This window comes from Falco cherrug, chromosome 3, assembly GCF_023634085.1.
Source record: "Falco cherrug isolate bFalChe1 chromosome 3, bFalChe1.pri, whole genome shotgun sequence".
NCBI lineage: Eukaryota > Metazoa > Chordata > Aves > Falconiformes > Falconidae > Falco > Falco cherrug.
In genome coordinates this window covers 115289675-115317444 of record NC_073699.1, presented here as the reverse complement: position 1 = coordinate 115317444, position 27770 = coordinate 115289675, and the positions used below count along the sequence as shown (strand labels likewise).

At 49.9% G+C, this 27770-nt stretch overlaps 1 protein-coding gene across 39 annotated transcripts in view; it reads left to right on the top strand.

Annotated features, from left to right (window-relative positions):
• The window catches only part of EPB41 (erythrocyte membrane protein band 4.1), a 96712-nt gene that overhangs the window by 32204 nt on the left and 36738 nt on the right, over positions 1 to 27770 (top strand). For 37 of the 39 annotated variants that reach the window (XM_027812790.2, XM_055706203.1, XM_055706202.1 and 34 more), the window contains 9 exons: positions 12424 to 12892; positions 15235 to 15465; positions 17906 to 18010; positions 20806 to 20848; positions 22786 to 22861; positions 23365 to 23583; positions 25766 to 25853; positions 26395 to 26547; positions 27503 to 27600. In XM_027812790.2, coding sequence (XP_027668591.2) covers positions 12431 to 12892; positions 15235 to 15465; positions 17906 to 18010; positions 20806 to 20848; positions 22786 to 22861; positions 23365 to 23583; positions 25766 to 25853; positions 26395 to 26547; positions 27503 to 27600 — 1475 coding nt within the window. In that variant the 5' untranslated portion in view covers positions 12424 to 12430. Of the gene's footprint in view, positions 1 to 12423; positions 12893 to 15196; positions 15466 to 17905; positions 18011 to 20805; positions 20849 to 22785; positions 22862 to 23364; positions 23584 to 25765; positions 25854 to 26394; positions 26548 to 27502; positions 27601 to 27770 lie in introns of those variants that run through there. The other 2 variants (XM_055706211.1, XM_055706208.1) reach the window with 2 other exon arrangements.

Here is a 27770-nt window from a genome sequence, read left to right as displayed (position 1 = left end):
TTCATTTATTTTAAAATATTGCAGTGTTTAAAAAGGTGTTTGCTGTTGTCTTCTCAGCTGGCCGGTGGCTGGCGGTGTGCTGGCTGTGCCATGGCGGTGTGTGTCAGCGCCAGTGGTGTGTATCGGCACCGGTGGGAGCGGAGAAAGCTGGGTTACAACTTCAGAGTGATGCGCCTGTGTCCCCAGCCTCGTGCTTGCCTGTCTTTGTGCCCAGCCTCTCTGGAATGCCTTCGGGATTGTTAGGCTTCTCCCAGTGCGGAATGAAAGAGAGAAGGTGGCAGGGGGGTGGGGGGAAAGGTGTGAGCAGGCTGGGGAGGGGGGGATGTGGGGAGGAAGTCGGGGGGATCGGGGGGTGGAGGGGGCAGCAGGTCTAGTGCAGCTGGATGGGAGGGTGGGAGAGATCCTTCCTGTGCATCTTGTCCATCGAGCAGCATACGGACCCCTGGGCGGAGCGATGTTTGGGTCGGCGCGATGAAGGGTGGCTGGAGAGGAAGGCGTGTTACTCAGAAATACAAGGGCCATCCAGCAGCACCAGTATGAGACTGGGTGCTAATGCTGTCCTGGCTTGCTGGATGGCAGAGGTGGGAGCTGAAGAAGTAAAAAATAACTCTCACAAACTGCTCAAATATGGCAGCGCTTGTGTGTGTTCCGTGAAATCAGAACCTACAAAACCCTTCCCTTACCGACCCATCGAGTGCAGAAAGGAAAGGCAGCAACCGAAACTAACACAGCCCCAAGTAATGTGGGTGCAACATGCGTTTCTGACCGCTCCCTGCAGGTACTGAGGGCGAACGCAGCTTCCTTTTCCTTTCTGTAGTTTGAAGAAGGCGACGCTTGTGCACGTTTCCTCCGTGCAAATGGTTGCAGCGACTGTGAGCAGGAGGGCTGATGCAGGAGCTGAGCGCCAGGTGCTGCGGGGACCAGCGAGGACACTTACTTTGGGTCTCCAGCAGTGGGAAAAAACCCCTTGCAACCCCATGTTGTCTTCCTTCTTATTTTTAAAATCAGCGCTGTCCCTTCCCCCCAAGACGATATTTAATATCCTGCTGAGGATTCCCTATGGCGGATAGGACGGGCTGCAGGCGGGAGCTCAGCTGCCGCGTCCCAGTGAGCTATTAGTGCACTGGGATGGGAGTCCGGTGCAGTAATTCAAAGCAGGAGTGAGCGCAGGCACCCCGTGGGATAACGCTATAATGGCTCCGTGGGCAGGCAGGAGGTGTCAGCGTAATTATTTTGGTTTGGCAGCAGAAGTGCTGGTAATAAAGTGCTCGCTGGGTATTTGCTCTCCCAGAGGATCAAAGGGATTCCTGACAGTGAGCAACTGAAATGAAGCACGCCGTTGTTGTCCGTCTTCAACTGAGCTACCGAAAGGCGTTACACCAAAATAACCGAGTTGGGCACTGAAATACCGTCCCTCTGTCCCGTGGGTCGATGCTGGGAGCATTGCCTGAAACGGGCACTTCTTTGTTGCAAACTTTTTGTAGCTGCGCTCCCACTCTGCTGCTTCAAGCAAACTGCTGGTTGTTTCTCAGTTCTGTAGTCACCTCGTGCTTAACTCCTGCCAAAGAAACAGGTGATTATTTAATGAAAATCGCGTTTCCGAGCTGTCCGTGACCGTGTCATGTTAAAGCATCCAGAGAGCCGTGTTGTGTCTTCTCCCCACTGGCGACGCCGTGCAGCCGGTGTGGGAAAGACGGCAATTTTGATTCAAAGCCATCTCCGGTGAAAATGGTTGTTTGTAAATGTGTTGCATCAGATGTGTCAATGGATGTAATTAAGGAATGAAGACGGCTGCACACCCCTAATTAAGGGGATTAAAAACTAAAGCCGCCTGATTTCACTGCTGGGTGGAAAAAACAAACAGACTGACTGGTGGAAATGGCTGGGAGGCCAAATGTTGTGCAGGGTGGTTCTGCTGCAGCTACGCTGGATACCGAAAGGAGCGGCTTTAGGGAGGGTGGCAGGATTGAGCCACTCTGTAATTTGTGCGTAATTGACTGCTGGGCGCAGAAGATGATATTTAATCGCGGCTTCACGCTCCCTCCTGTTTGGTTTGTGTTTCTGGTGGGGATGGGAGGATTTGCATCGGCTGCCAGCCCTGTGGGGATGCAGCCTTGGGGAGGTTGCAGTTGTGTCACACTCTTAAGACATATGGTTTAATTTTAGGCAGTCCTCTGAGGAGCAGGGAGTTGGACTTGATGATCCTTATGAGTCCCTTCCACCTTGAGATGTTTTGTGATTCTATGGTGGGTTGGTGTCCCGGTGTCTTACCCACCGTTTTGGTCCCTGTCACTAGTTGGCTGTTCGGGACGTCAGTGTGGGATCTTGTAGCACAGAAGCAAGGTGTGCATATGCGGTGCTGGACACAGGGCAGGACCTCCAGGCATCCACAAGGTGCTTTTGCATGCATGGAGCAGGTAGTATTGTGCCAAATCTGGCACAGTAATGTGGTGTAACGGAGATATTAGGAAGCTGTGCTCAACGTGGGCTTCTCCCTAGCCTTGCTAAGAGGAGAGCTGCTTTGTGGTGGGATGGGGGCTGCCAGCGAGGGTGTCTCGCTGATCCTGACGCTGATCTCCCATTGCCGGTTTGACGGCGGGCAGGTGCTGCGTGCGGTGCGGGTGCAGGATCCCTGGAGGGCTGCTGGCGGAGCACCCTCCACGTGGGAGGTGTTGCAACACCTGATGGAATTTTCCAGAAACCATCTTCTTTGCTTTCCAGCTTGGGAAGACACCCCAGGGGCAAGGGTGACTTTGGGGTCACTGAACAGCATGAGCAGGAAAGATGGGAAGAAAACCATCCTTGTGGAGGTGGTGCTAAGTGTCCGAGTGTGCCTGGGACCTGCAGTGCTCTTCTGTAACATGTGATGCTGCATTTGTCGGGGCAGCATCCTTGGGGGGCCCTGGTGGCACTTCAGTTTGTCCCAGTTGAACTGAGTCAGTATCTTGAGGCTTCACAAACAGCACCTGACTCTTGGGTATGAGTATTTGGGAAAATGCCTGAATGAGTGGTTTGCAGGGCTGGCTGAGAACATGCCCCCAGGCTCTGAATGGTGCTGGGTGTCTGCCTGGACCAGTGGGACCATCCCCATGGGGTGCTTCTCCGGGAATGATGCAGGGTTTGAATTAACTCATCACTTTCACCATTTAAACAAACAAACAAAAAAGGATGAAAAAAAAGGAGGGGGGGGGGAGGGGAGGGAAAAAAGGGAGGGGAAAGAAAAAAAGAGGAGAGCTTTCTGGAGCAGGTGTCTCCCTGCCTCCCTTTTGTGCACGGTGCCGACAGAAGATGCTTTTCTGTTCCCAGTCTTGAGGCAAGGTCAGCAGCTGGCTGGGGGTCTGCATCCTAGTTTGCATCCCCCATTGCTGTGTGCCTTTGAGAGCTGCAGCTAGCTTGGAGAGGGCTCATGCTTCTGCAGGCTCTTCTGGTTTTGTTGGAGGACTTTAATTAGCTCTGAGTGGTTTCTAAAGCTAAGATGCATGGTCATGCAAGTTTTCAAATGGTTAAATGTTGGGTTCCTCCTGTGATACTGGGAGTATACAGCTCAAGGTTTGTGGTGGGAGGAAGTTTCTCCCCCTTCCCTGCCCTGACGTTGCTGTGTGTGATGCGAAGCCCTGGAAGGAGAAGAGGAGACTTCAGAAAAGGGAAAATGCCGAAGGGTGGCAGCTTCCTGAAACAAAGCCTTCCCCTTGCTCAGGATCAATGCCGCTGTGATGCGCTACTTGCGGTGGTATGTACCCACCTAGCGAAACTCAGCATAAGGAACCTCCCTGCTGGCTGACTCACTCCTCCCAGCCTTGCAGCAGCTCCTGCAGCTGCCCCACTCGTGTCTCCAGAGCCAGCAGCCGTGGGGGGGCTGGATCGATCCAGGCTGGTGGATGCTGGGGAGGTCTCCAGCTTCTCCATCCCCTGTCCTGCTCTGCAGGTGTAAGCCGCTGGGCCTTGGCCATCCTGTTGAGAAAAACAAGAACTGGGGAATTCAGTAGGATTAACTGCAGCTGGCCCGTGCCTTCCCGCGCTGCTGGGAGAGGGTCGTTAAACTTGAGAAGTGCAATGTTCCAGGCTTGCTGATAATTAGTGTAAAGGTCGTTATCCCCTGGCAGCCCCCATCTTCACTGCTTGTTGCGAGCGTGCTAGAGCAAAGCGTGTGGATGAACTCAGCCTGGCGTCTGGTGCTGAGGGATTGAAACAGCAACAAAACCATGTTGTGGCTGCCCAGGGGCAGACCCTTGTGGCAGTGTCCGGGGGGGGGATCCCTGCTGCTGTCTCTGGCGGGGAGAACAAGTCTCCTTCATATGGAATATTTTTGGAGTGTTGGTGCCAAGGGGAGAAGGGATGGCCAATTTACAGGAGAGAAAGCCTTGCGATCAGTTTAGGGTGGCATAGGGGCTAAGTGGTGTAACTAGCCTTCATATTCAGTGGCAATCCTCAAGCAAAGCCCAGATTAAAGCCAGGGTGGAGGATGCTTTCAGCTGGCTTTTACCTGGGCTTGGCAGAGGCTGAGCCTGGCATGACCCAGGCCGTGCCAGCCCTCCTTCCGAGCGGCTCCCTTAGATACTTTAAATGTGACGCATTTATCGTGCTGCTAATCATGTAAAAATAACTGGCACGTTAGGTTATTTTTCAATGAATTTGGGGCGTCGTACCGGGGTGTGGCAGGTGTGTCCGAGGCACTCGGATGAATGCACCTTGTGCTGCAGCTGGATCGCTGCGGATCGAGTGGTGAAGCGCGGTGTCTGGGGCACGCAGCAGCAGAGCAGCGCGGTGTGTGAGCCGGAGCCGTGGGCACCCGCTGCACAGCAGCAGCAGCAGGCGATGAAGCCTGTTAAGAGCTTTTAGCATCGAACATCCTCCTGGCTGCCGGTGCTGCAGCAGTACGTACTTGGCAGGTGCCCGTGTGTGTGCGCGCGGGTGGTATTTATCTGGCAGGCAGCTCTTTATCAAAGGAGCATGCAGGTCCCTCTTGGGTTCTAATTATAGCTTTGGTTTGGAAACAACCAAAGGGAAAATGATAAAAGCAAAAAGTGCTTTACCCCTGTGCTTGAAAAACTGTAAGGAAGGAAAATGAGCCCTGTTATGTTAAACCTTGAGTGTAAATGAGGCACAGTGTGAGTAAACACATCTGTGTTCAGGCAGGGGAAAAAAAAAACCCCACCCTTATGAATTATGCATGGCAAAAATCCTCCTGTTCGGTTGATGGAGATCTATTACTTATTTCTGTTTAACTGTTGCTTTAGAAAGTGGTGTCCTGCTGGAGGAAGAAGGCTGTTGTCACGTGCGGCACTGGTGTTGTCATCTCTGTTGCGCTGTCATCGCCACCCTCGGTGTTCCTTCGGTGCGAAGCCAGGAGAGGCTGCGATGGGGTGACCTGCTGGGACGAAGCTCACGTGTCCTTGGCTTTGCTTGCTCCTGACAAAGTGCCACTCACTCATGGTGCCCTCACGAGTGCACGGGCTGCGCCGTTCCCATTGCTTTTATTTGCACAGATTTTGGGCGCCTGTCTGGTTGCTTGCGAGTCGAGCTGCCCGCGCTCCTGCCTCCGTGGGCGGCCGGGCCGGCGGCTGGAGCAGCTCCGGGGATGCTATCTGCTGCTGGCTGCGGGGTGGGCACGGGTGCCCGGGGTCCTTCCCTTCCTCCGTGGCAGATACCGGAGGGTTTCGGTGGGGCTGCCGCCTGCGCTCGCCATCACCTCCGTGGGTCTTTGGTGCGGTTGAGTGGTTGGAGGCTGCAGAGGGAAGGGACCTGCGTTCAAGGCAAACCCGTGGTGTTTCTGCTCTGAGCTCCGTGGGAGTGGGGGAAGGGAGCCCCACCAGCAGCTTCTGCTGCTCACGGTGGAGTAGGAACCAACGCTTGTATGAAACAGACGGTTTTCTCAGTCTTTTTAGCAAACTACTGGTTTGCTCCTGCGTTGCAGCATGAGGAGGGATAGTCTCAGCAGCTTTATTTTGCTGGCAGCCTGGTGCGTGCACCTTCCCCGTGGCTCTATTCTGGGTCCAGCTGCTCCAAGTTCAAGTGAGTTTTCTTAATGGGTCCCCCATGGGCACCCTTTCCAAACCCTTTGCTGTAGACAAGGCTCCAGCAACAAGTACCTGTTTTCATTTAAATTTCAGCCCTTACCCAATGGGCAAAGCCTGTGAATTCCTGCGTAAGGAATTCTGTAGCATCCAGGAGGATTTCTGAGCATACAGGGGAGGAGCTCCCAGCTCCCTTTGGTTGTAATGCACTTACTGCTCCATTTAGTCAGGTCATTTTATAAGCCCAGTCTTCAATTTGACATAAATGATTTGCTTTCAGCAGATGGTGAGCTACTATTTTTTGCCCTCATTTAAATAGGAAAGCTGTACGATACCAGAAGATGAAAGAGGGGCATGGTGCTGCCGACATACAGTAGATTACGAGGGCTGGTCTGGTGAGAATTAAATCCGGGCAGTTGTAATGTGCCATCTGTGTTGTATTGGGTGGTTTATTTTTCCCCCGTTCAGTGGGGCTTCTGAAGTCTCCCTTTACCCTCTGGGTAAGGCAGTGTTGCCGGCTGAGCAACAGCATCCCTTTTGTTCAGGACCCAAAGTACCAGCAGAAAAAGATGGTGCACGTTAATTCTAACAGGGGTTATAAAATGCCAGCGCTAATTACTCCTCTATTAAAATATATTAAATTTTGAAAGGTTCTGGTGCTTTACACTGTTTCACAGTTGTTTGAATTTCTTGTTGAGAGGCTTATTTTTATTGCATTTTAATTTCTTAATTTGTTTAAAAAAACCTGAAGAAACAGCTCTCTACTATGTTTTTTTTCTAACTGTAGTAAAAATCACATGTAGGATACTGGCTCGAACGCACGCGTGGGGCGAGTCCTGCTGGTGGTGGTTGCAGTTTCCTCCTCTCCCACCCACAGACGCAGGTTTGTTGCACATGCACCACGTCTTGAAAAAGCTGGATTTTCAGCCTGCGCTATCTATTTCAGACCGATGTGCTGTGTAGTTTCCCTGGTGAATCGTGTGCTTTTCACACATATTATGAAATGGGAAGGAACACATTTAAAAAAAAAAAAAAGACACTGTTGCTGAAACTGTTTGATTTTTGCCTATTTTTAGCAGAAATTTCTCTCTTTTATCTTTGCCTCCAGCTCTCAGTGGAGCAGGAGCATTCCGTGAAGCCACACATTTTTGGGTAGGACGATCAAGATAGTTTGTTCCAGCAGTGCCATTACCATTATCTGGTGTTGGGCATTGCTGCAAAACTGTGTTTCTGAGAAATGAACTTTCCTGGTGGACAGTCCTTTTTCGTCTTTCTCTGAAAGGCTAAGACACTGGGAATTAAGTAAGTTATGGCATGAGCCATGAATTGTTTTTCCAGGCTTGGAAGCAGGGATAAGTTAGATCTTACTATTACTATGCTTATCTGTGTGCCTAAATAAGAGAGGCTGGAGCATGCTGACAGGTAGGAGACAGTGACAGACGCATATCTAGATATTAGCGTTTCTTTGAGCCTCTGTAGCTCGTCATGAAAAAACCCAAACGAGCAGCATCGTTAATTCCAGAGAACTAACGCACCGTCACTTAATGACAGCCTTCCAGGAGCACAGGCGCAGTGAGTGAGTAATTTGGCACCCTCCAGGCTTGAAGGCTTTCTCGACAGGGAGCTGTTGGGATCTGTTGAGCTACTCTAAAATCTGTATTTTAGATGAATCCCCTGTGCAGGCTCAAGAGGGGAATGGTTTGACTTGGAGGGTGGTCTGCAAGAGCAGAGCCTGTGGGGTGGTGTGGGGTCGGAGCTGAGTTCTGCTGTCCTCTGCTCACCAGATATTAATTAGCGTTGGATTGCACCATGGATCATGGGAACAGGATAAGCAATGAGGCCTTGCGCTCCTTTTAAGCACTTTTAAGTCTGTTTTCTTTAATGGATTTTGATGCAGAGGGGCAGGGTGAGTGTGCAGGTGACAGGGAGCCCGCAGGGATGTTGTGCCCTCCCTGCAGCTGTGCCCTTGGACAGAAACGAGTGAGCACTGAGCCTGGGGGTCTCAGGATATCTGGGCAGCTGGAGGGTCTGCCACGGGGGACAGCAGGTTCGTGAGGCACCTGTTTAGTGGTTTGCTTTGACGTTTGGTGTTCAGAGTTGCTGACACACCTTTTAAGAAGAGATGTGCGGGGCTCCCTCTTTATCACTGAAGCACTGATGATCCTAGTGATGCTGAGGGATGCCGGGAGGTCCAGGTCCTCCTCTGGGGTCCGATCTGGTGCAGGTGAAGGGGGATGCTCCCGCTGGGGAGGTCGAGCTGTGGTGCAGCTCTCCTCAGTGGGGAGAAGCCTGTTTGTCTTCTCCCCACAGGCTGCTCTGGGTGTGTTTAATTACCTTTTCTTCTGATTGCTTCCTGTTGCTAAAATGTTCTTGCCCAGAGCAGGATGTTCTTAAACTTAAAAGTGCTTAAATATAAATACGTACTTGAACACTTTTCTGATGAGATTTTTACTCTGAAATCTCTATGTGGGATCATATCTTAAGTTTTGCTGTGATTTGCTTATTTCCGTAGCGTTCCACGCCTTCTCCGCTCTAGACTTGTGAAGAGCCTGCCTTTTACAGACTGTCTGGCATCCTCTAAAAAACCCAAACCAACCCCCAAAAAACAACCTCAAATCCAGCATTTACAAGCGTGGCAGTGCAGAGCAGGAGGTGAGCAGCTTGGGTGCTCCTACAAGAGAATATCCTCCTGCATCCAGGGAGCTCCCAAGGCACCTGCATGCTCTGCAGAATTGCCTTGTGGAATAGTGCTGGAGGAAAATTTAAAATCTGCTTGTGGTTTGGCTGTGGGCATTGTTTTCTCCAAATAAAGAGTTGAAGAGCAGTGGGAGCCTCATTCTTTGTGTTGGCTCTGCTGTGGGCTGTTGGAAACAAAACACTACTTGGCAAACATCTCCATGCAATAAAGGTGCTTTCTTTTTGCCTTTTTTTTTTTTTTTAAAGTAATATGGCCTCTTGGTTATCTTGCTTGCTTACAGTTCTTCTTGCTTTTGGTTGAGAGCTTAGGGGAAACCATTTCTGAATGTAAGACTTCAAAGGGAGGGAACCAGCTGTGAGCCCACGCATCGGAGAAGCACGCTGAGGTCTGCAGCAGGATGTTTGCCTGCACCCAGCGAGTTATTGGTGCTGGCGGCTAACTGGTGCTATGAAATGTTTACTGGGAAGGGCAGGGCTCGTACGTGCCCATCCCCGCATCCCCAGCCCTGCCGAGGGGATGTGGCTGAGCTGCGACATGGTTCCCCGGGGATGAGGAAAGACGTGGAGATGTTGCTCATCATCAACAAGACCCACCTTCCCACGCCAGGAAGGGTCTTCGCTGTGGCTTTGAAATGTAAACAAGTAAACATTCCTTGTTCCAAAATTGTTGGTATTTAGTATTTAAAGAGAGAAAACTACGTCCAGAGGAAACGTTTGTTTGTGGACTGTCTGTCTTGTTTACTGCAGCTGATAAGAGCTGATCTTCAGCTGTGCCCTCCCTGCAATCATCCTCTCAAGAGCCTTGATTCTGCCTTTTTAAGAGTAACATGCTTCCAACGTTGTGTGTTTTGATAATGATTCCTACAAATGTGTTTATTCAAAACAAACACAGTGGGAAGCAACTACAAAGCAGGCTGCCTCGGCAGCTGGTGCAGAAGGGAGCTCGCTGGTGTCCTGGGTTTGCGGTGGGACAGTCTTGCAACGCGTCCATCCCACTCAGTGCGTGCCGGGGCGTCGGGAGCTTTGCCCTGGGAGCTGGCCATGGTGAGTCCGTCCTGCATCGTGGGCTTGGGGTGACGTGTGTTTGGCTGAACACAGGTTGTTGCTCCCTGCTCTGCCTTGTAGCAGCTAGGAGATTTTGGAGAGCTGTTGAGAGCACGAATTGGCTGTGTGGTGGCTGGGGTGACTCTGCAGACAGAGCTGTGTGTTGCTGACGGAGCCAGCAGCATCCCTAGCAAGGGATCACAGGAGAAAGGGAAACAGCAGTAAGAGCTGCAGGGGCAAGTCACCTGCACTCGGCCATCCTCACAAGCCGGTTGCAGCCCCTTAACCCCCCTGGTGAGTGCGTAGCTGTCCCTCCCCCTGCTCGTGTGCTGCTAGCTGCAGCTTCCAGGTATTCACCATCCACTGTATTCACCGTGGGGTGTGTGCCCTGTGGGCTGCCGAACTTCGGTCTGCTTGCTGCATGCGGTGGGGTCTAACTTGCTTCCCCTCCTTGCTGATGTTTAGGGGAGAAGTAGGTCTGGCATCATGGATTCTGCCCCGGGGGGCGAGCAGCAGGCACACAGCTGCCCCCTCCTCAGGGGTACTGGGGGACCCAGCTGGGTGCTGCCTCAGTCTGCTGTAGCCTTTCATTTAACTTGGGTTTTCTCACGGAGCCTGTTCTGTGATGATCTTGCAAAAATAAACTCCTGCTGTTTCTGGGGAAACAGCGACAATAACGCCCAGCCCTGGAGCATTTTGGAGAATCACCCTTGCATGCTCTGGCTGCTTTGGTTGGGCTATGCCAAGCTGTCCTGTCTTCTCCCGCAACGTGCCGGAGGAGGAAAACCCACGCGGTGTGGTTTTCTGTGCATCTGCATCTCTGTTTAGCTCGGAGCCTTGTCACGTCTGGGTTTTGGCAGCATCTTTGCCTTGCAGCGTGCCTGCTGCACCGGTGGGTGCCCGTGCTGGCTGGCTGCTGGGATGCCCGTTTCCTCAGTGCAGCTGGAAAGCTGCTGATGCCGTGGCCTCCGCCTCTGCGGTGGGTTTGGAGAAACCCAGAGCAGCTCACCGAGGGGAAGATCGTGAGTCGGGTATGGTGCTGTAGCCAGAGCCCTGGCTGAAAAGAGCCCTGCAGCTTGTCCCCAGAGCTGGCTGGTGGGGCTGAGTCCTAGTGAGGAAGTTTCAGAGAGCTCAGAGAGCCTGTCCCCGGTGTGACCCAGCTCCGGGTTACCCTGATGGGAGCACAGACCCTGTGGGTTACCAGCCCTGCTTTTCCAAAAGCCCTCCCCAAAAGCAAAACCCAACCCAAACCCTGTAAACTCAGGAAATTTGCGTTGCTGGAGGAACAAATGGAGTGAGGGTCTCTAATGCTGCTTGGTTTCAACCACAGCATTAGGAATAATATTAAGCTTTTGCATTAAATGTGAGGGAAGAGAACGCTGGAAGGCTAGGAGGTCTTTTCTCTTTCAAGTACTCTGGTTATTTTGGCAATCAGGATGAGTTAAATTAAAATTGTTGAATGCAGTAATATGTAGGAGGGTGACATCTTGAGATGTTTCTTAATTTCAAGTATGTATTTTGAGCAAATGTTTGTATGCTGCAGCTTGGGCTGGGGGGATTGAAAGGCATATTGGATTATATGCTATTTGCTCTGTGTAAGCAGTGGCAATTTATTGCTGCAGATGCATGTGATGCAACGCACAAAGATTAGTTCTATCCTCTCTAAAGCATGATTATTTTGGGTCCTCTTTATACCTTAAATAGATATTCTTCTCATGCGATTGCCATCTTTTTTTGTGTCAACAGCCCGGGCTAAAGTTGAAATAAACATTGCATCAGCTTAACAGCGCAGGCTCTGAAGAAATCTGCTCTCTGTTATGGAGATTGTTTGGAAACCTTTTCGTTTTACATTTCCCCATGTGCAATGCAAAGGTCTCTCGAATCCTGATGCCTGCTCCGCTGGTCCTGCCTTGTTGCCGCTCAGCACCGATGGGTGCTGTCCCCGGCAGGGTGGCACTGTGGTTCCTTGTGTTCAGATATTCCCCTTTGTAGCCCCTGGCAAGGATCTGTGGCCTCTTTCAGGGACGTTTAGAAGTAAGCGGCCGTTAAAATTTGTGGCTGTGCACAAATTTTTGACTCTCGTTGGCTCTATGAGCTGTCTCCCAAGCAGCAGGTTGCTCCTTCCAGTGCAGTGGCGAGGAGGATGCTGGAACGCCGCGCCGTGCCATTTATGGCCCTCGGGAGCTTTGGCGTGGCGTGGTAGGCAGAAGGTTGCCTGGTCATGCGTGTGTCCTCATCTGCTCTGCTCCCACAGCCAGTGCTGCTAGAGGGGAACAGGGACTTGGAGGAAGAGAGGATGTCAGGACAGCCCTGTGGAGCAAGACTTGCTGCTGTCTCCTCCCCTTTCCCTAATTTTGTTTCCATTTTTTAATCATTTGTTCTTCTTGGGCTGCAGACCGGGTGCCAGGGCATTTAGCGGTTTGGAGTCAGTGCCATCCAGATGGTGGAAGATGCACGGGCAGACGTCGCTGGAGGTGTTTATGTCTGAGCATACCTCAGCAAAATGAGTGATTTTGCTCTTCATGACTTTGTAGGCTGGAGTTGGCCAGACAGGGGGGTGTGAGTGGCAAATGTGGTGTGTCTGTGCTTGTGGCTGGGTTCGAGTAGCTTAACGCAGACTTGAATATTGCAAAGCTCTTGACTGAGACCTTTGGCACCTCTCTTACAGCATCATCATGACAACAGAGAAGAGTCTAGCGGTGGACGCCGACAACTCAGAGCAGCAGCAAGCCAAGGAGGAGGAAGGAGCTGCTGAAACACAAAAGCAAGAGGCATCCCTAGAGGAGGGGGCTCAGCAGGTGTCGGAGGGGCAGCCTGCAGCGGGGCAAAAGCAGAAGGCCTCCAACGGCGATACACCCACGCACGAGGAGCAGAGCAAGAAGGAGCGCCGCACCCCCGAGGGCCGGGGTCTCTCCCGCCTCTTCTCATCCTTTCTCAGGAGGCCCAAGTCTCAGGTGTCCGAAGAGGACAAAGACAGTGATGCTCCTAAAGAGGCAGGTGGTGGCCAGAAAGACCCGGGATTAGGAGCCAGCCCTGATGAAGACATCCTGGTGAAAGCCCCGATTGCAGCTCCTGAGCCCGAGCTCAAAACCGATCCATCACTCGATCTCCATTCCTTAAGCAGTGCGGAAACACAGGTAAAACACCCTGCTCTGTGTGGCATGCTCTCTTCTGTTCTGGAAAACGTGTCTTCTTAGCCCAAACTATAAAAACTTCATACCCTAGGAAGTTAAGCTTGATCAAAGAATCTCAGGAGGTGCTAAAAAAGTTTTTGTCAGCTCCCTGCAGTGCATCGCATGCTTCTTGCTCTTGCATTCCTGTGTCAGACTGTCCTGCAAAGTACCTGCTCCTGAATTGGGCTCACACTTCACAGCATAATTTAAAATGCCTCATGCTGACTCTTTATCCTGCTGAGGTATGGGCAGTTGCATCAGAACTAGAGTTCAAATTGGTAATTCACCACAGAGTGGTTGCTCATCGGGATGTCCTTGGTGTGTGCAGAATAAAGGCAGGTCAGTGGTGTGAGGTGGAGGTTACAAGGAGGTGTGGATTTGGGAAAGGGTTTCTGAAACTTGAAGGAGCGCAAGCGTGGCATTTCAGAACTTGGTTGTCTGTTCAGTCCAGGCTGAGCCTTCCAAACACAAGAATTTTCTGCTTATGCATCACGTGGACAGGGATTTCTGCACAGCACGTGGGCTGAGCGCAGCTCCTAGTAGCTGTCTGATGTCTGCTCTTCACAGCCAGGGTTGTTTTTCATGCAAAAGGTAAAAGTTTTTAAAGCATGGTAGAAGCTGAGGCAGACACCCCCACAGGGAGACATTCACAAAGCCGCAGCTGGTTATGGATTTGGGGGTACTGGATGCCCTCTTTTACTACTAGTTGCATCTCTGCCGTTGCTAGTGTGAGTGCTCGGAGTTAGCAGGGTTCCCCTTCTCCTGGCATGGGGTTCTCTTACAACCCAGCCAGCCTGTGTGTATTGCCGGAGTCAAAGCACGTTTGTGGTAAAATCTGGATTACTTACCCCCGCTGCCTTAGGTTTTGAATGGACTCCGGAGAGGTGTTACATACCTGCAAAGTCTGACGTTTGGAGCAATGCTTGAGGCGTTGGAGCATTGCCAACTGTAGGCAGTCATTGTAAATCCACCTCCTTAAAATTACAAGGTAGTAGGTAACACCACGTTCTTTCTTTTCCCAAATTTCTGAGCCTGTGAAAACTGTGGGGTGATGCTCGTATTTTGTACCTCTGAGTGTTGGGATTAGTGGGATGGGGAAGAGTTGGAAATCTTCATGCAATTTCAGCTCAGAAACTGTCTTCAAGAGGAAATGCGTGATTTCTTCCTCTGGTTAACTGATTTGCTGCTTCTGGGAGCACGTGAGTGTGCACACACAGCCTTCCTTCACCATGGGCTGTTCGTTTCAGATGAAGCGTTTGTGCCTTTTTTTTTTTTTTTTTTTTTTTTTTTTTCCCCTCAGTTCTTATTTTAGGTCAACGTCAGTGGTTTTTTGAACTGTGACACTCGGCAGATATTTCTGCTGTGAAAGCATTTGCGAGGTGCTGCCTGTTTGATAAGTGCTGACCGGAGGGCATTAGGAGCTTTGACTGATTCCCTGCACCCGATTGTCCTGGCCCTGCTGGAACAGAAGTCAGCAGCTTGTGGACATTATTTAGATTTTAAATACCTCTGTGCCGTTGTGCCTGGCTGTGATTTCATGGGATGCGATGGGCTGAAAGGACAGGGTTTTGCTCTTCCTCTGCCGTGGCTGCGTGCTCCTGCTGCATCCAGCCACTTCCAGCACTTGTCAGAGCCTGCAGTGAACTCGTTTAACCTGCTGCGATGGCAGCAGGGAAAAAAAAAAACGGCTTCCTTCCTCCTGTCCCCAAACTGCATCTCTGTCTGCTCTTGCAGTGAATTAAACTGGCTTGCAAAGTGCTTCAGTAGGCCTAAAGGGAGAACGGTGGGGAGGCTGCCTTCCCTTCTCGGTGGCAGAGAGCTGCTGGGTCAGCTCGGATGGCTGTGAAACCTCAGCGCTGACCCCCCACCCCTTCTCATGCCCCTGCTGCCGTGCCGAGGCTCGGTGCGCTGGAGCAAAGCCCATCGCCCAGGGAGGCAGCGGGAGCCGGGGGGGTCTTGCCTAGGAGGGGAAAAACTTACTAGTCCCGAAGGTGCTGTCGTTAAGACTGTGAAGATTTGCATGATGTGACTTGCCCTGATTCCTGTAATCGACCCTTCTTTCTTTTTTGTTACATCCTTTATTAAATGAAGTCTTGAGAATGACTTGAAGGGCTTTAAAAATTAATACTATTACCTTGCTCACCCAAGCTGCTGCTCTGGGTCCCAGGTCATGCCTTTAAGTCTGGTAACTCATTCTGGAGCGAGATCCCAGCCCTGTAGTGCGCCCATGCGATACTTGTTTCGTCTGCTGGTTTTTTTTTGCTTGAGATGTCTCAATTGCAACTTGGGTGATGTGGGGCTTTCAGCCTGCGCAGGAGGAGAGGAGGGAGAACCAGGAGCCGGACAGCGGAGACCTCGGGGGCAAGGACGGAGGGGAAGCGAAGGAAGAGTGTGCCAAGCCGGAGCCGAAACAAGAGACTCCGGAGACCAAGGCGGACAAGGATTTGAAAGCTGCCCAGAAAGCAGTAAAAAGACACAGAAACATGTACTGCAAAGTCGTCTTGCTGGATGACACCATTTTTGAGTGCGCCGTGGATGTAAGTACTTCTGCGGTTTGTTTTCTGCTTCTCTTTTCCCTCTCCCTTCTCCTCCCCTTGAAAAAATCACCACAAACAATTTGATAGGGGCCTAATTTGCTGCCAGTGAATTACATGACAGGCTTTACTGCAGAACAATCTTGCTGTAAGCTATAACAACTTATTTAACATGTTGTAAAAACCTCTGGGTGCCTAGGAATCTCTCTCTCTCTCTCTTCGTTTTTTTTTTTTTTTTTTTCTTTTTCTAAAATTGTTTTACGATTTCCAGGGTGACTTGCTTTGTAAAGGTGGGGGAAAGTTTAAAAAAAAAAAAAGAAGGAGAAAAAAGAGCGAAAGTTACCTTACTTGCTGTTCATCTTCTCTCATTGGTATCCCAGACTAGAATTTAGGTTGTGTTAGGTTGGGATTGCCTAATATCTCTTTGCCCCTTTCCTTTAAATAAATAGGGTTGTCAGATTGATTTGTGCTTTTCTATTCACCCAGGGTACCTCTGCCTATCAGGCTGCTGGCTAACATAACTCCTGGAGCTTGGATGTAAAGAAAAACATGCTGTGTTTAGCCTGCAGTTGAATATATTTGCAGTAAACAATTTAAAATTATTATGTTGACTTACAGCGCTGCAACCCCCTTCATCTGAGAGCTTTTCTTCCGCTTTATTTTGTGCGTTCTCTCACAGGGCTGTTTTGCTGTCAGGGCAATAAAAAGCTAGCAGAAATCCCCATTTCAGTATCGAAGTACTTGTGCGGAATATTAATCATCTGGTACTTGCCATTTGAGCGTAGTTCCATCAGCTTGTTTTTCCCCAGTCCCGCTGGCTAAATGGGCCAGGCGAGGGTATCTGGGCACAGGGTGCCTTGTGAAAGCGGTTACCTTGGGTGATCCTGGGCAAGTAGGTCAGCGCCGGCCGTTTGTGTAACGGCATCGCCGCTGCCTGGGATCAGCCGGGAGCATCACCGCCCTGCCTGCCTCCCCCCTTGCTGGGGCTGCTGGTGTGTGCAGCCCCCGAGAGGCGGCTGTTCCCCGAAACGGGGGTGGGCAGGTTGCCCCGTGGCTCTGCGCCAGCCTGCTGCAGCGGTGCCTCCAGACACCGGCAGGCTGCTGCTGGTGGTGGTGCGGTGGGTCCTGGCCTGAGCAGGACGTTAGAGGTCTCTTTCTGTAAGTCCAGAGGGTCACGGAGAGGGTTAGGGGGACTGCTGTGTCAGCGAGACCCTCTCGAGTTGACAGGTACCCTTGGGTTTAACGGCAACATACTCCTCCTCTAGCATTTTGAGGATTTATTAAGGCTTAGTTGGGATGGAATTGCAAAGGTGTAGGGCAAAGACCAGCACAAATGCCTTTATCCAGGAAGAAGTGCTTTCAGGCATCCTTTCCAGTCGACAGCCATGGAAAGTTTTGAATTTCCATGTGTCTGTAAGTGCCAATTCCTTGAGAAATACCCAGGCTGGCCATGCGCCGTGTTACCTATGGACTCACAGCGTGCGCACTGAGGACCTTACAGCTGAAGGACGGGAATAAAACAAGGCTTGGATCGGTTGCCATGCAGAGACGACTAAAAGGAGAGATGTGGGCACAAGTGATGCATTAGTAAAGCTTATCTTGCGTCACTGGAACCGCACTTTCTTTTTAGCAAAGCCTCCGATAGATGTAGCTGCTTCTGGTTACCATAGTTCTGTGCCTCAGGGGTGTTTTCCTTCATGCTTTTGGACTAAAAGGGTGTCTGTTCCTCGGGCCAGTTCACTTCTTCAGGATTTGGAGGCGGGGAGGAGGGGGAAAAGAGGAGATAGGAGTGCTCAAAAGTGTTATTTCTGGAGGCAGGGAGCTGTGTGCTAAGCAGCTTTTGGTGCGTAAGGCAAAACTGGAGATTCTGGGTTTCATCAGCAGGTCGGGCAGGTGAAAAGGCTGCGGAGACGATGGTCTTGGGTTCTGAGCTGCTGTTCCTGTCGTGAACCCGGTAAAGTCAGGTTGCCCCCAAATGGGAGACTTCAGCTGTGGGTTGGAGCAGCAGTCTCATACCCTGCATTGATCATCTTTTGACGAATGCCTGCTTGTCGGAGCGCCTGGCCCTGGGAGGTGTCAGTGCGGTGGATGTACCTTGGGGGAGGGAAAACCATACAAATCCTTGGTGTGTGTTGACCGTGTTGAGAAGCTCGGCTTTGGAGGGGGGGGGGGGTGGGGGGGTGGGGGTGGTAGACACGGGGCTGGCGGTAGCAGAGAGACCCGCTGCAGTTCCCAGTGCTTCTCTGGTCTCACGTTTTATGCCCGATGCTCTTTCCTGTAAGGGGTACTTGCTCAGAAGCGTCCAGGAGATCTGCTTTGGAGCTGATCAGGACTTTTCCCCCTTCTAGACAGTGAACAGTGTGGTTTGATGCCATGCCCTTGTCCCCTCTCCCATGAACAAAAACCAGCCCGTCCTACAGAATTTCTTTCTGTCTATTTGCAGAAACACGCCAAGGGGCAGGATCTACTTAAAAAAGTCTGTGACCACCTCAATCTCCTGGAAGAAGACTACTTTGGTTTGGCCATATGGGACACACCAACCTCCAGGGTAAGTGTTGAGTGATGTTCTGCACCTTGGTGGGTTCAGCTCTTTCAAAAGATATCTTCTTAAAACTCCTTTCAGTCTCCTCCCCGAAAAAAGGAGTAAGAGGGTCATCACAGAGGCAGAAGTTGTAAATGCACGGTTACAGAGGGTGGATTTTAGTTGGAGCGCTACGTGAGTGTGGATCTTCACCTGGAGAAAATTCATTGTATTAGTTTACTGCAAAACGATGCTGTTTTGTAAAGCTGTAGCTCCCGAAGTCAGGCTGCCCTGGTGCTGGTGTCAGCGTCGGCAAGGTTTGGTCGGGGCTGTCCAGAGCAGTTTTGAGTCGAGGCTTTGACACCTTTGAGCTCTTCATACCAAAACTCTTACTCATACGGTTTCAGTTTAAGGTTTTTGTTTGCTTAGACTCAAGCAGTGTCTTATCTTTTAAACCCTTGGTTACGCTTTAACTCAAACAATTATTCGAGCTGTCTCCTGAAGCTACCCAAAAGTGTGCTAAACTGAAATCAGGGGCCGCTTTTATGTCCTTTAGACCAGTTATGTTAGTCCACACTGACTGGTCCAGTGCTTCACCTGCAGTTACTGTGGCTGACGGGTGTGTGTCACTAAGTACTTAATAACTGCAAGTGTGAATTTTTAACACACAGGCAAAATAACAGCCCATCGCTGTGTGGGGCAGGTGGAGCTGTGTCTTGGCTGTGTTTTGCTGTCTCTGGTATCTTGCTGTTCTCTTGGATGTGAAATTTGCTTCCATGAGTGTTGGCTTTTTTTACTTTAGGAGTTTGTTGCGCTTGCAGAGGGAGGGATAGGTGTGCTTTTAGATCCAATTAACAGCAAAAAGTTTAGCTGGAGCAGCTCAGCTTCTCACACTCGTGCTGTGTGTAGCTCACCGCTGCATCTCGCAGACCCCCGGGACTTGCTCTGCTCATGTCCAGGCGTGCTGGTGTCGATTCTTCTGAAAGCAAAAGCATGCACCTCCTTCCCTTCCAGCCGACAAGGGCGAAGAGGTTTTGCAGCTTTTTAACTAAGGACTGAAACCAGACAGTTTTGTCAGGTTTGTGTCCCAGAGCTGAGAGCTGAGGAAGGTAAAGCCACTGTGCTTGCGTTTAGCTCCAGTGCAGAGTGGAGGCTCTGATGGGAGAAAACACCATTTTGGTTTGTTTTTTTTTGACGGGGGAATCTTTCTGGTTGTGTTTCATTGAACTTTGAAATCTGAAGCCCCATCTCTCTCCTGCTGTAATTTTGAGCAAGACCCGACATCGAGTTCCTGATTCACAGGTAGAAATGATCTTAACAGGAGAGCAGCCGGTGAGCTTCTGCACCTCACTTGCAGCTGTGCGGAGCAGGCGGAGACGCACGTGTGTTTTCCTGGACAGGGAAGAGTTGCCTGCGGCATTTCCCACCTTGATATTTAGGAAATGCACCTTCCTGGGGACGGGCGGTTTCCCACGTGGGAATAGCAGAGGGTGACAGTGGGAGCAGGAGGTGGTGACAGTGGACGGAGCAGCTGGTCGGCGTGAGCTGCTCTGAAAGGGAGGATTGTTCCCCACCGATTCGTGATGGAGCGTGGATAAAAGTGCTGTTAATTGCTGTGCCCGTCATTGTCTGCAGGATCAGGCAGGGTGAGTGCCGAGGATGCATGACTGCACCCTGGGCTTGGCTGCCTGCAATCCAGCCGTTACCGCTGCAGTAACGAGTGGTCGTGGCACCGGCGTGGACTGCTTAAAACAGTGGCCCTAAAAAGACAACAAGAGGCACATCTACCTTTCAAATGGCTTTTGTATCCCCAGTTTTGTAGTTAGAGGGGGCAAGCGTATAAAAAGATAAGATTAAATGTAAGTATCGCTGTCTCTCTGACATGAAGTTACGTGTCCTGGTCAAGACAGATTAGCTTGGGGGATTCAATGAGTTAATTCCTTCACCTTGGGAGAACTGGTCATCCAAATCCTGCTCAGGGCTTGTGAAAATGAAGAAGGTGATTTAATGCAGCCCCTCCAGGAGGGCTGTTAGCACCACGCTGTTGCTTTCAGTGGGGCAGACCCTGACCTGTGCAAAGGGAAAGGCTCAGACTTGATGTGCTGGGAGTTGCTCAGACCGTGCTGGCAAAAGCAGGAGTTGTTATTCGAGGCTTATGTTGCACCACCATCCCACAAACCCCAAATTACAGAGGAGGGGAAAAAAAGGATGTATTTCTAAATTTGTAGCTGAGATAATTACTAGAAACTTGAGTCATACTTAAAAGAGATGGAGTTTATGTCACACTCCTGTAAAAGAATCCAGCCTTCCCCAGCAATTGGATGCTTTCACTCGTATTTCAGTCATTAGGTTGTTAAAAACCATAACTAATAATAGCAAGTCTTGGCAATCTTTGCTCTGAATAGGGAAGGTATGGAGACAGGGTGCTTAAAATGAATGCAGACATCCCATTTGCCTATTTTTAAAGGTTCTGGAGGAAAAAAAAAAAGGTATTGCACGAAAGTCCAGCCCCTTGTAGCTGGAAGTGGTTGCAACCATACCTGCTGCTATGTGAGCCCTAATAGGCCTTTTTATTTTATTTTTTATTTTCTCCTCCTGTTCCTTGTGCCTCCCCTGTGGTACCTGGTAGGTGAAGGTTTGGCAGTGCACCCACCGAGACCACAGACTGGAGTAAAAGTTGCGAAAAAATGCACTGTCTCTCCAGTTTCCATGGCTGTGTTCATGTCAAATATTGTCTTTTTGCTGTATTTTTAGCAATTTGCGGTTTTCTGTGATGTTTCTGGAACGTCTGTTAAACTGTGAATGTTTTTATCCTCTTACAGACGTGGCTGGATCCTGCCAAAGAAATAAAAAAACAGGTTCACGGTAAGTAGATCGAATGTATCGTGTGGTGGGTGAGGGTGGTTTCTCCCCCTTCTCTAAATAAACGTGTCTCTGGGGGACCCGAGGGTGGGTGAGGGTTCAAGTGAGGGTGTCTGGCAGGGATCAGCACAAGTTCGAGCAGTCTGTGCATCCTTTCTCTTCTTCTTAAGTACTTACTGATGCTCTAGATTTAGGGAAAAAATGTCATTTCCTTGGGAAAACATAGCTTGGGGTGTGTTTGCCCTCTGCAAACCCACGCTGTCCTTGCTACCATGTGATGCTGAAACACGAGATCTGCTCCCAGTTGGAGGATGGGGAGATAGGTGTCACTAGGAACCATTTAAATCTCAGATGAGATTGGGAGAGCAGATTTTTATGCTGTAGCAAGGTTTTATGGACATTGAAGCTGTTTTGGGGTCCAAATAGGGGTACTGGAACGATAAATGGCTCGAGTAGTGTCAGGGCAAATACCAGATGCTCTCCAAAGTTCTGTTTTACAGTTTGCTAGCGCTGAATTAGTGCAAGATGAGGGCAGTAAGCAAGTTAAATAAATTTTAGAAGCTTTTGTCTTCTCTCAGGAGCAAGCTGACTGCTTTGAAAGTAAAATACTGTTTTACATATGCTTTTGTGGAGGTGCAGAGAACAAAGTGTGTCACTGAGTACAGACTGGGGGGAAATGCTGCAGGGCCAGGGAGCAGGGGAAGCTCCTGCTCTCACCAACTTCTCTTTGAATCGATAGCAGGATGTGTGTAAAAGGCATGAGCTGCTCCAGCCGTGCCGGTAAAATTCAGCTAATAAGTGTAATGAGCAACCTGCTATGGAATCTGGGCCCCTGAGATGGGTTAAATGGCAAATTGTTTGATTTTACTTGAATATAATGTACGCATGCAATGTGTGTCGGTTTAGGTAACCTCTGCTACCTCACATGTTGTCTTGGGAGTAACTTGTTTTGAACCGCGTGCAATGAAAACAACATGCCTTGTGTTTAATCCCAGTTATGGCGTTGCATAAGAAGTAAATCCATGAATGCTGCGTCCTTCCTCTTCCCTGTTTGAGATTGCGATAAACCTCTGAGCAAGTTAAGCGCAGGGGTATCTCCTCTTTCTGAGATAAATATTATTCTGAACTAGTGTTAAAGGACACAGCAGGGGGGAGTTATAACTATGAAAATTACTTTTGAGTGCTTAATGGGTCAGTCAGGACTATTTTCTGTGGGTAGATGGGATTATTTAAAAAAAAAAAAGTCACTCCTTCAGCTGTGTCACCTAGACTGTCCATACCACGTATAACACCAGTTCTGGGTGCGATTAGGTGGATTCTCGCTCCAGTTGATGCCTGTAACGGTGCTGGTACGAGGTTTGCAGCGAGCTGTGTTAAAGCATTTAGGTCTGGACTTGTAAAGCTCTTCCCGTCTCGGCGCTTGCTGGTTTCACCCAGGCGTTGGTGCTGGTGTGGTGCCGAGTTTGAGCAGCAGTCTGACCACCCGACCGATGCGTTGGGCTGCCAGGCGGCTTGGCCCATCTGCTCTGTATGAGAAACTGGAAAATTGGGTCAAGTGATAAAACAATACTGATTTATTAACTTGTAGCCTGGCCTCTCTTCGTGAATCCTATTTTTTAATCAATGAAAAAATGTGTAATTTAGCCTCTTAGCAATGAATTTAATTTTTTCCACAAGTTGTGGTTTATTCCTGTGTGTTTGCCTGCCCTGTTCTGTTTTCTCCTGCTCGTACCTTAGCTCCTGCAAATGAAATTGTACCTTACACCGTCTGTTAAGCAGCAGCTCGCTGTCTGAGCGAGTAGCATTAAAATCAGTATCGTGATCTGCCGGCTGTATTTTGAAGGTCGGATGGGACATTCCCCGCTGTTTTTGTAAGAAGTGACTCTTGCAAAGCTGCTCGGGTGTGTTTCATTTTCTCAGCCTCTTCTTTGCCATTGCAGGCGGCCCCTGGGATTTTACCTTCAATGTCAAGTTTTATCCACCGGACCCTGCGCAGCTGACGGAGGACATAACCAGGTGAATTAACCTGCTGCCAGCCAGGGAGCTCACTCAGCAAAGCAGTGGATGTTGGATCTGTAATGTTTGGGTAGTTTTCCATCCTTCAGCAAGGAGATCAGATGTCTTAGCGGTTTGCAAGGTTTTTTGTTTGGTTGGTTTTAGTGGATGTGCGGGATGTTCCCGCTCTCCACTGAAGTCCACGTGTGTAGAGCAGTGTCATTTATAATCCTGGCATGTGTGTGTTTGTGTGGAAAAGTAAATTTTTACTTAAAAACGGGATTTTCTGATGAGAAGTGTCCTCTGCTCCATTTGCGGAGTGAAGGTGACTTTAAAATCCTCCTGTCCTCCACACTGTTTACTGTGGGAATATTACCCCATCAGTAAAAATACAAGTAGGAATTAGAAACGAGCATCATTCTGCATTCATCAGTGGCATGAAAAAAGAGACACAGTTTGATCCTCAAGTTTCTTAAGTTTCTCTGTGTTCTCGGTAAATAGTATTTTGCTCCCCCCTCCCCCAGGTATTACTTGTGTCTTCAGCTTAGACAAGACATCATTACGGGGCGGCTGCCCTGTTCCTTTGCGACTTTGGCTCTGCTGGGTTCGTACACGGTCCAGTCTGAGTTGGGAGACTACGATCCTGATCTGCACAGCCCGGATTACATCAGTGAATTTAAATTGGCCCCAAACCAGACAAAAGAGCTCGAAGAGAAGGTTGTGGAGCTTCATAAGACATACAGGTGAGGTACAGCGGCTGGAGGACTTGTTCCTGCACAGCAGCCTGAAATAATGGGAATAACGGGGCTTTCTGGTATTTTCCCCATGTCTGTTGTACACTTTGAGTTTCCTGCTGCACCAATTTTTTTTTATGTTGGCAACCAAAGCTTTAGCAGTAAGGTGTGAATTTTCAGCTACAGAGAGTATCAGCTTTTTTAAAAAGATCTGATACTTTATAACAAAATCTTTCTAGAAGCTGGAATTCTTTTTTTCCTGCATGAAGAGCTGTTTTTAGAGAGCAGATGCAAAGTCTTGCGATTATTTATTAACAGGTGCTCTTTTTCAATAGTAGGGCTGTGAAAGTGGGTTTTATTTCATGTGAAAAAACAGTGTTTGCTTGTTGTAACCTTGTCCTTTGCCTTTTTTAAAATATATTTGCTTGGGGATTTATGTAATTTTTGGATTGGAGTCTGGTTGGAGCAGATCTCATCTCTTTGTACGCGCTGTAGCCTCCAGCGTGTTTGGGGTTTTCTGCTGCCACGTTTCATGAGTAACGCTTTCTAACATGGAAATGTTCCAGGTGTTGCAAGATATACACCTGCAGTTAGGCTGTCCTCCTCGGGTGACCTGGGCAGATGTGTCTTGGGTTGAAGGACTCCTGGGAGAGTCCCCCTGGCACCAGGTTGAAGGGTGACAGTAACCCAACCTCTTCCTCATCATATTTTGAGCTTATTTCATTGATGCTCTGGAGTGCTTGGGTTGCAGCAGCTGTGTGGAGCCGTGCGCCGGAGAGCAGCCCGCTGGCAGCTGCTGCGCCCTCCTGGAATTACATTTGGGTTTTAGTGGGGGTGAAAATAATAATAAAAAAAAAAGCACCCATAAACCCGCTTAGCAATATGGAGGCCTTCAGCCAGCAGCCCCTTGACCTGTGAAAAGCTGCAGGCTGATGCGCTGGCGAGAAGGGAGCGAGGAGGAGCGTGGCAGGCAGGCAGGGAAGGGTGGCCGTGTGACCAGAGCCGCAATTAACACCTCGCTCAGCCCCGCAAATCAATACTTGGAATTGATTCCCCTCCATTTGCGCCGAGAGGAGAGGAAATGAGGGAAAATAAGTACTGGGCTGCTGACAAGCTTCATGACTTGAAGTCAAAGGCCATTAGCTGCCCTAGAAGTGGCAGAGCATGTTGCTGAATTATTCATGGCTTCATTAGAAGGATACTTCAAGGTATAGGATGTAGTTATATTTAATCTGCTAGCATGTGCGAGAGGAAGCAGCATGTACTCGTTTAATTTCTGGTCTGTATTCTGTGAACATTAAACTGTCAGGGAGTTTTCAGTGGGAAAGCTCTGCTAAACCACACTCTGCCTCTCACTACTTCATTTGCAAAGGACCAGGCACGTGTCGGAGGTGGCAACTGCTCCGGGGGTCTTTCCTAGAGGATTGTCCTCACAGTTGTCTTTGTCTGCCCTGTCTCCCACCACTGACAGCTCTATTTACCTTGCACACGAGGTGCATGCAAGTGCTCAGTAAAAGGAAGACGTCAAATCAGGGAACAAAATGAAATGTATCCAGCTGAATCCTCTCCCAACAGGGCTGTTAGATGCACCTCATCCACCAGAAACTTATTAACAAGGGCACTTCAGTAACGTTGATAAATAGCCTCCATTATGAGGATGCTGCTGTTCAGTGAGGTTGTGTTGCATTGCCCCTCCCGCAGACAGGGTACCATCTGCTCCCAGAAAATGTCTCATTCATCTGGCCTGCTCCAGCAGGAATCGCTGCTGCGTGGGCTCAGCTCTCCGGGCGTTTGGTTGGGAGAACAGCTGGGTTTGGGGAGGTCTGGAGGCAGGAGGTCTGGGAGGATGGTGCATGTCATCCTTTGCCTTCGCCTGGATCAGTGTTTCTTCCTCTGGATCGAGTCTTGTGCCCCTTCTTGCACTTCCTCGCTTTCTTCCCTCGTGTCTGTACAGCTCCACAGGTGTAAAGCACGTCTGTTTTATGAGGATGTCTCAAAGCACAAATTCATGCGTTCAGAGTAATTGAATAATTCATCGTCTGGGCACAAATTTGTACTGAAAGCAAAAGAAGATCTTAGCGAGTAAATGGTTTTGTGAAGTCTGGTCTGTCTCCTCCTAAAAGCCACGTTAGGGGAATACTAAAAGCCACAGTTATTAGGGGAATACCAAACCCTTTCTCTCTTTCCCCAGATCCATGACTCCAGCCCAAGCAGACCTGGAATTTCTTGAGAATGCAAAAAAGCTGTCTATGTATGGAGTTGACCTTCACCAAGCCAAGGTGAGAATCAGCGTGTGTGCACCCGCCTGTGGATTTTGTAATTTGATTATCCTTCCCTTGCAGGAGCAAATTTACCTATTGCAGGAGGCTCCCTTTGAAAGATGTGGGAAGTATGGGAACACAGACACACAACAGAAATGCCTCGAGCATTCTTGCAAGAGAAGCGACTCTCCCTGATTGCTTATTATTTATATATATCAGGAAGCTTTACAAAGCTGCTGGTGTAGACGGGTCCTTGCTCTGAGGAAGGTGGAACATAAGGCTCTGACCCGGCAGCGTGAGCCACTGCACTTGGGGAGACGCAGGATAGATGCTAGATGAGCCCTTTGGGCAAGCAGCATCGCAGGAGAGATGGGCAGGAGGGAGGAGGTTGTAAGAGAAATGCGGGGGAGAAGCGAGCCCGCTCTTGGCTGCGCAGGGAGCTGAAGTCTGGGTGGTTGGAGATGGGCTGCGGGGGAGAGCGGAGCGGTCACTTGGAAGGCAGATGTTCACCTGGAACTCGTAACCCTGACACTGCTTAAATCCTCACCTGCTTTCCCAGGACTTGGAAGGAGTGGATATCACTCTGGGAGTCTGTTCCAGTGGCCTTCTTGTTTACAAAGATAAACTGAGAATCAACCGCTTCCCTTGGCCCAAAGTCCTGAAGATTTCTTACAAGCGCAGCAGCTTCTTTATTAAGATTCGGCCAGGAGAGGTATGTCCTGGCTTCTTTGTGCTTGTGTCGTCTTTAATTGCCTTCTGATTATCACCAGCGTGTGTGCTTCACTAAAACACGGTGAGGGGAGGGAGCAGGCTTTTCTCCTAGTGAGCATCCTGCGCTCCGTCAGGTTCCTGCTCTGCCCGGGTGTTCCGACCTCGCCGGAGCTGTAAAGCAGCAGATGAGGGTCTGAACGCGTGTCGCCCAGCACCACCAGCGGTGACGATCTGAACGCGTGTCGCCCAGCACCACCAGCGGGTGACGATCGGTCTGAACGCGTGTCACCCAGCACCACCTCCTGGCACTGCTTGGGATTCCCAGCATCCAGGGGAAACCTGTGGGAAGCACACCCGTTGAAAGTGGGAGAGGACTAACTCCTTTTTTAGAAGCAGGACACAAGACAAAGGCTCTTCATCTTGCTTTTATTTTTATTTAAAAAAAAAAATAAATTAAAAACCCCAGACACATACCTTTTCAGTAAGACTGCAGCAGGCAGGGGGTGGCTGCCCCGACACTGCCTCTTGTGAACGGGGAGATCCCCAGAGCAGACTGGGCACTGGAGAGACGGTGGGGAGAGAGGCTGTACTGGGGCTCTGCCTCTTTCCTTCTCCTCTTCCTCCCCCTGCTTCAGCTGCCGTCACCCAGCCTTGCAGGAAGGTCCCTTTGCCATCCCATCCAGCAGCTGGGCAGTATGATGGGGCAAATGGTTCTGAACGGTTGCAAAACCCACAGCACGCTCCTCTGCAGAGGCCGGCGCATCCCGAGGGATGGCTTGTGGCCAAGCACCGTGTGTTCTCAGACCCGAGCTCCTCCTGCACATTGTGGAGTGAGTTGCGCTGCTCTTGGGCTAGGCCAGCAAGTTTGTACTGCAGCAGAACAGGTCGATGGACTGGGCGCTGCACTCCTGCCATGTTTATTTCGTGCTATACTTAAGTCTCTGTATTTTCTGCAGCAAGAACAGTATGAAAGTACAATTGGGTTCAAGCTACCAAGTTACCGGGCAGCGAAGAAGCTGTGGAAAGTATGTGTTGAACATCACACGTTTTTCAGGTTGGTTTTCTAAACGGTAGGCTCACCTTGAATAACTAATGCTTTAGATTAGCTGCTGAAAATGAGCACTCCTTCGGTGTTCCTTAGGGTTTCACAAAAATTGGAGTGAAATGGTTGCAGAGACATCAAGTGTTTATATTGTGATAAATTTTAGGTAGCTTTTGCTTCAG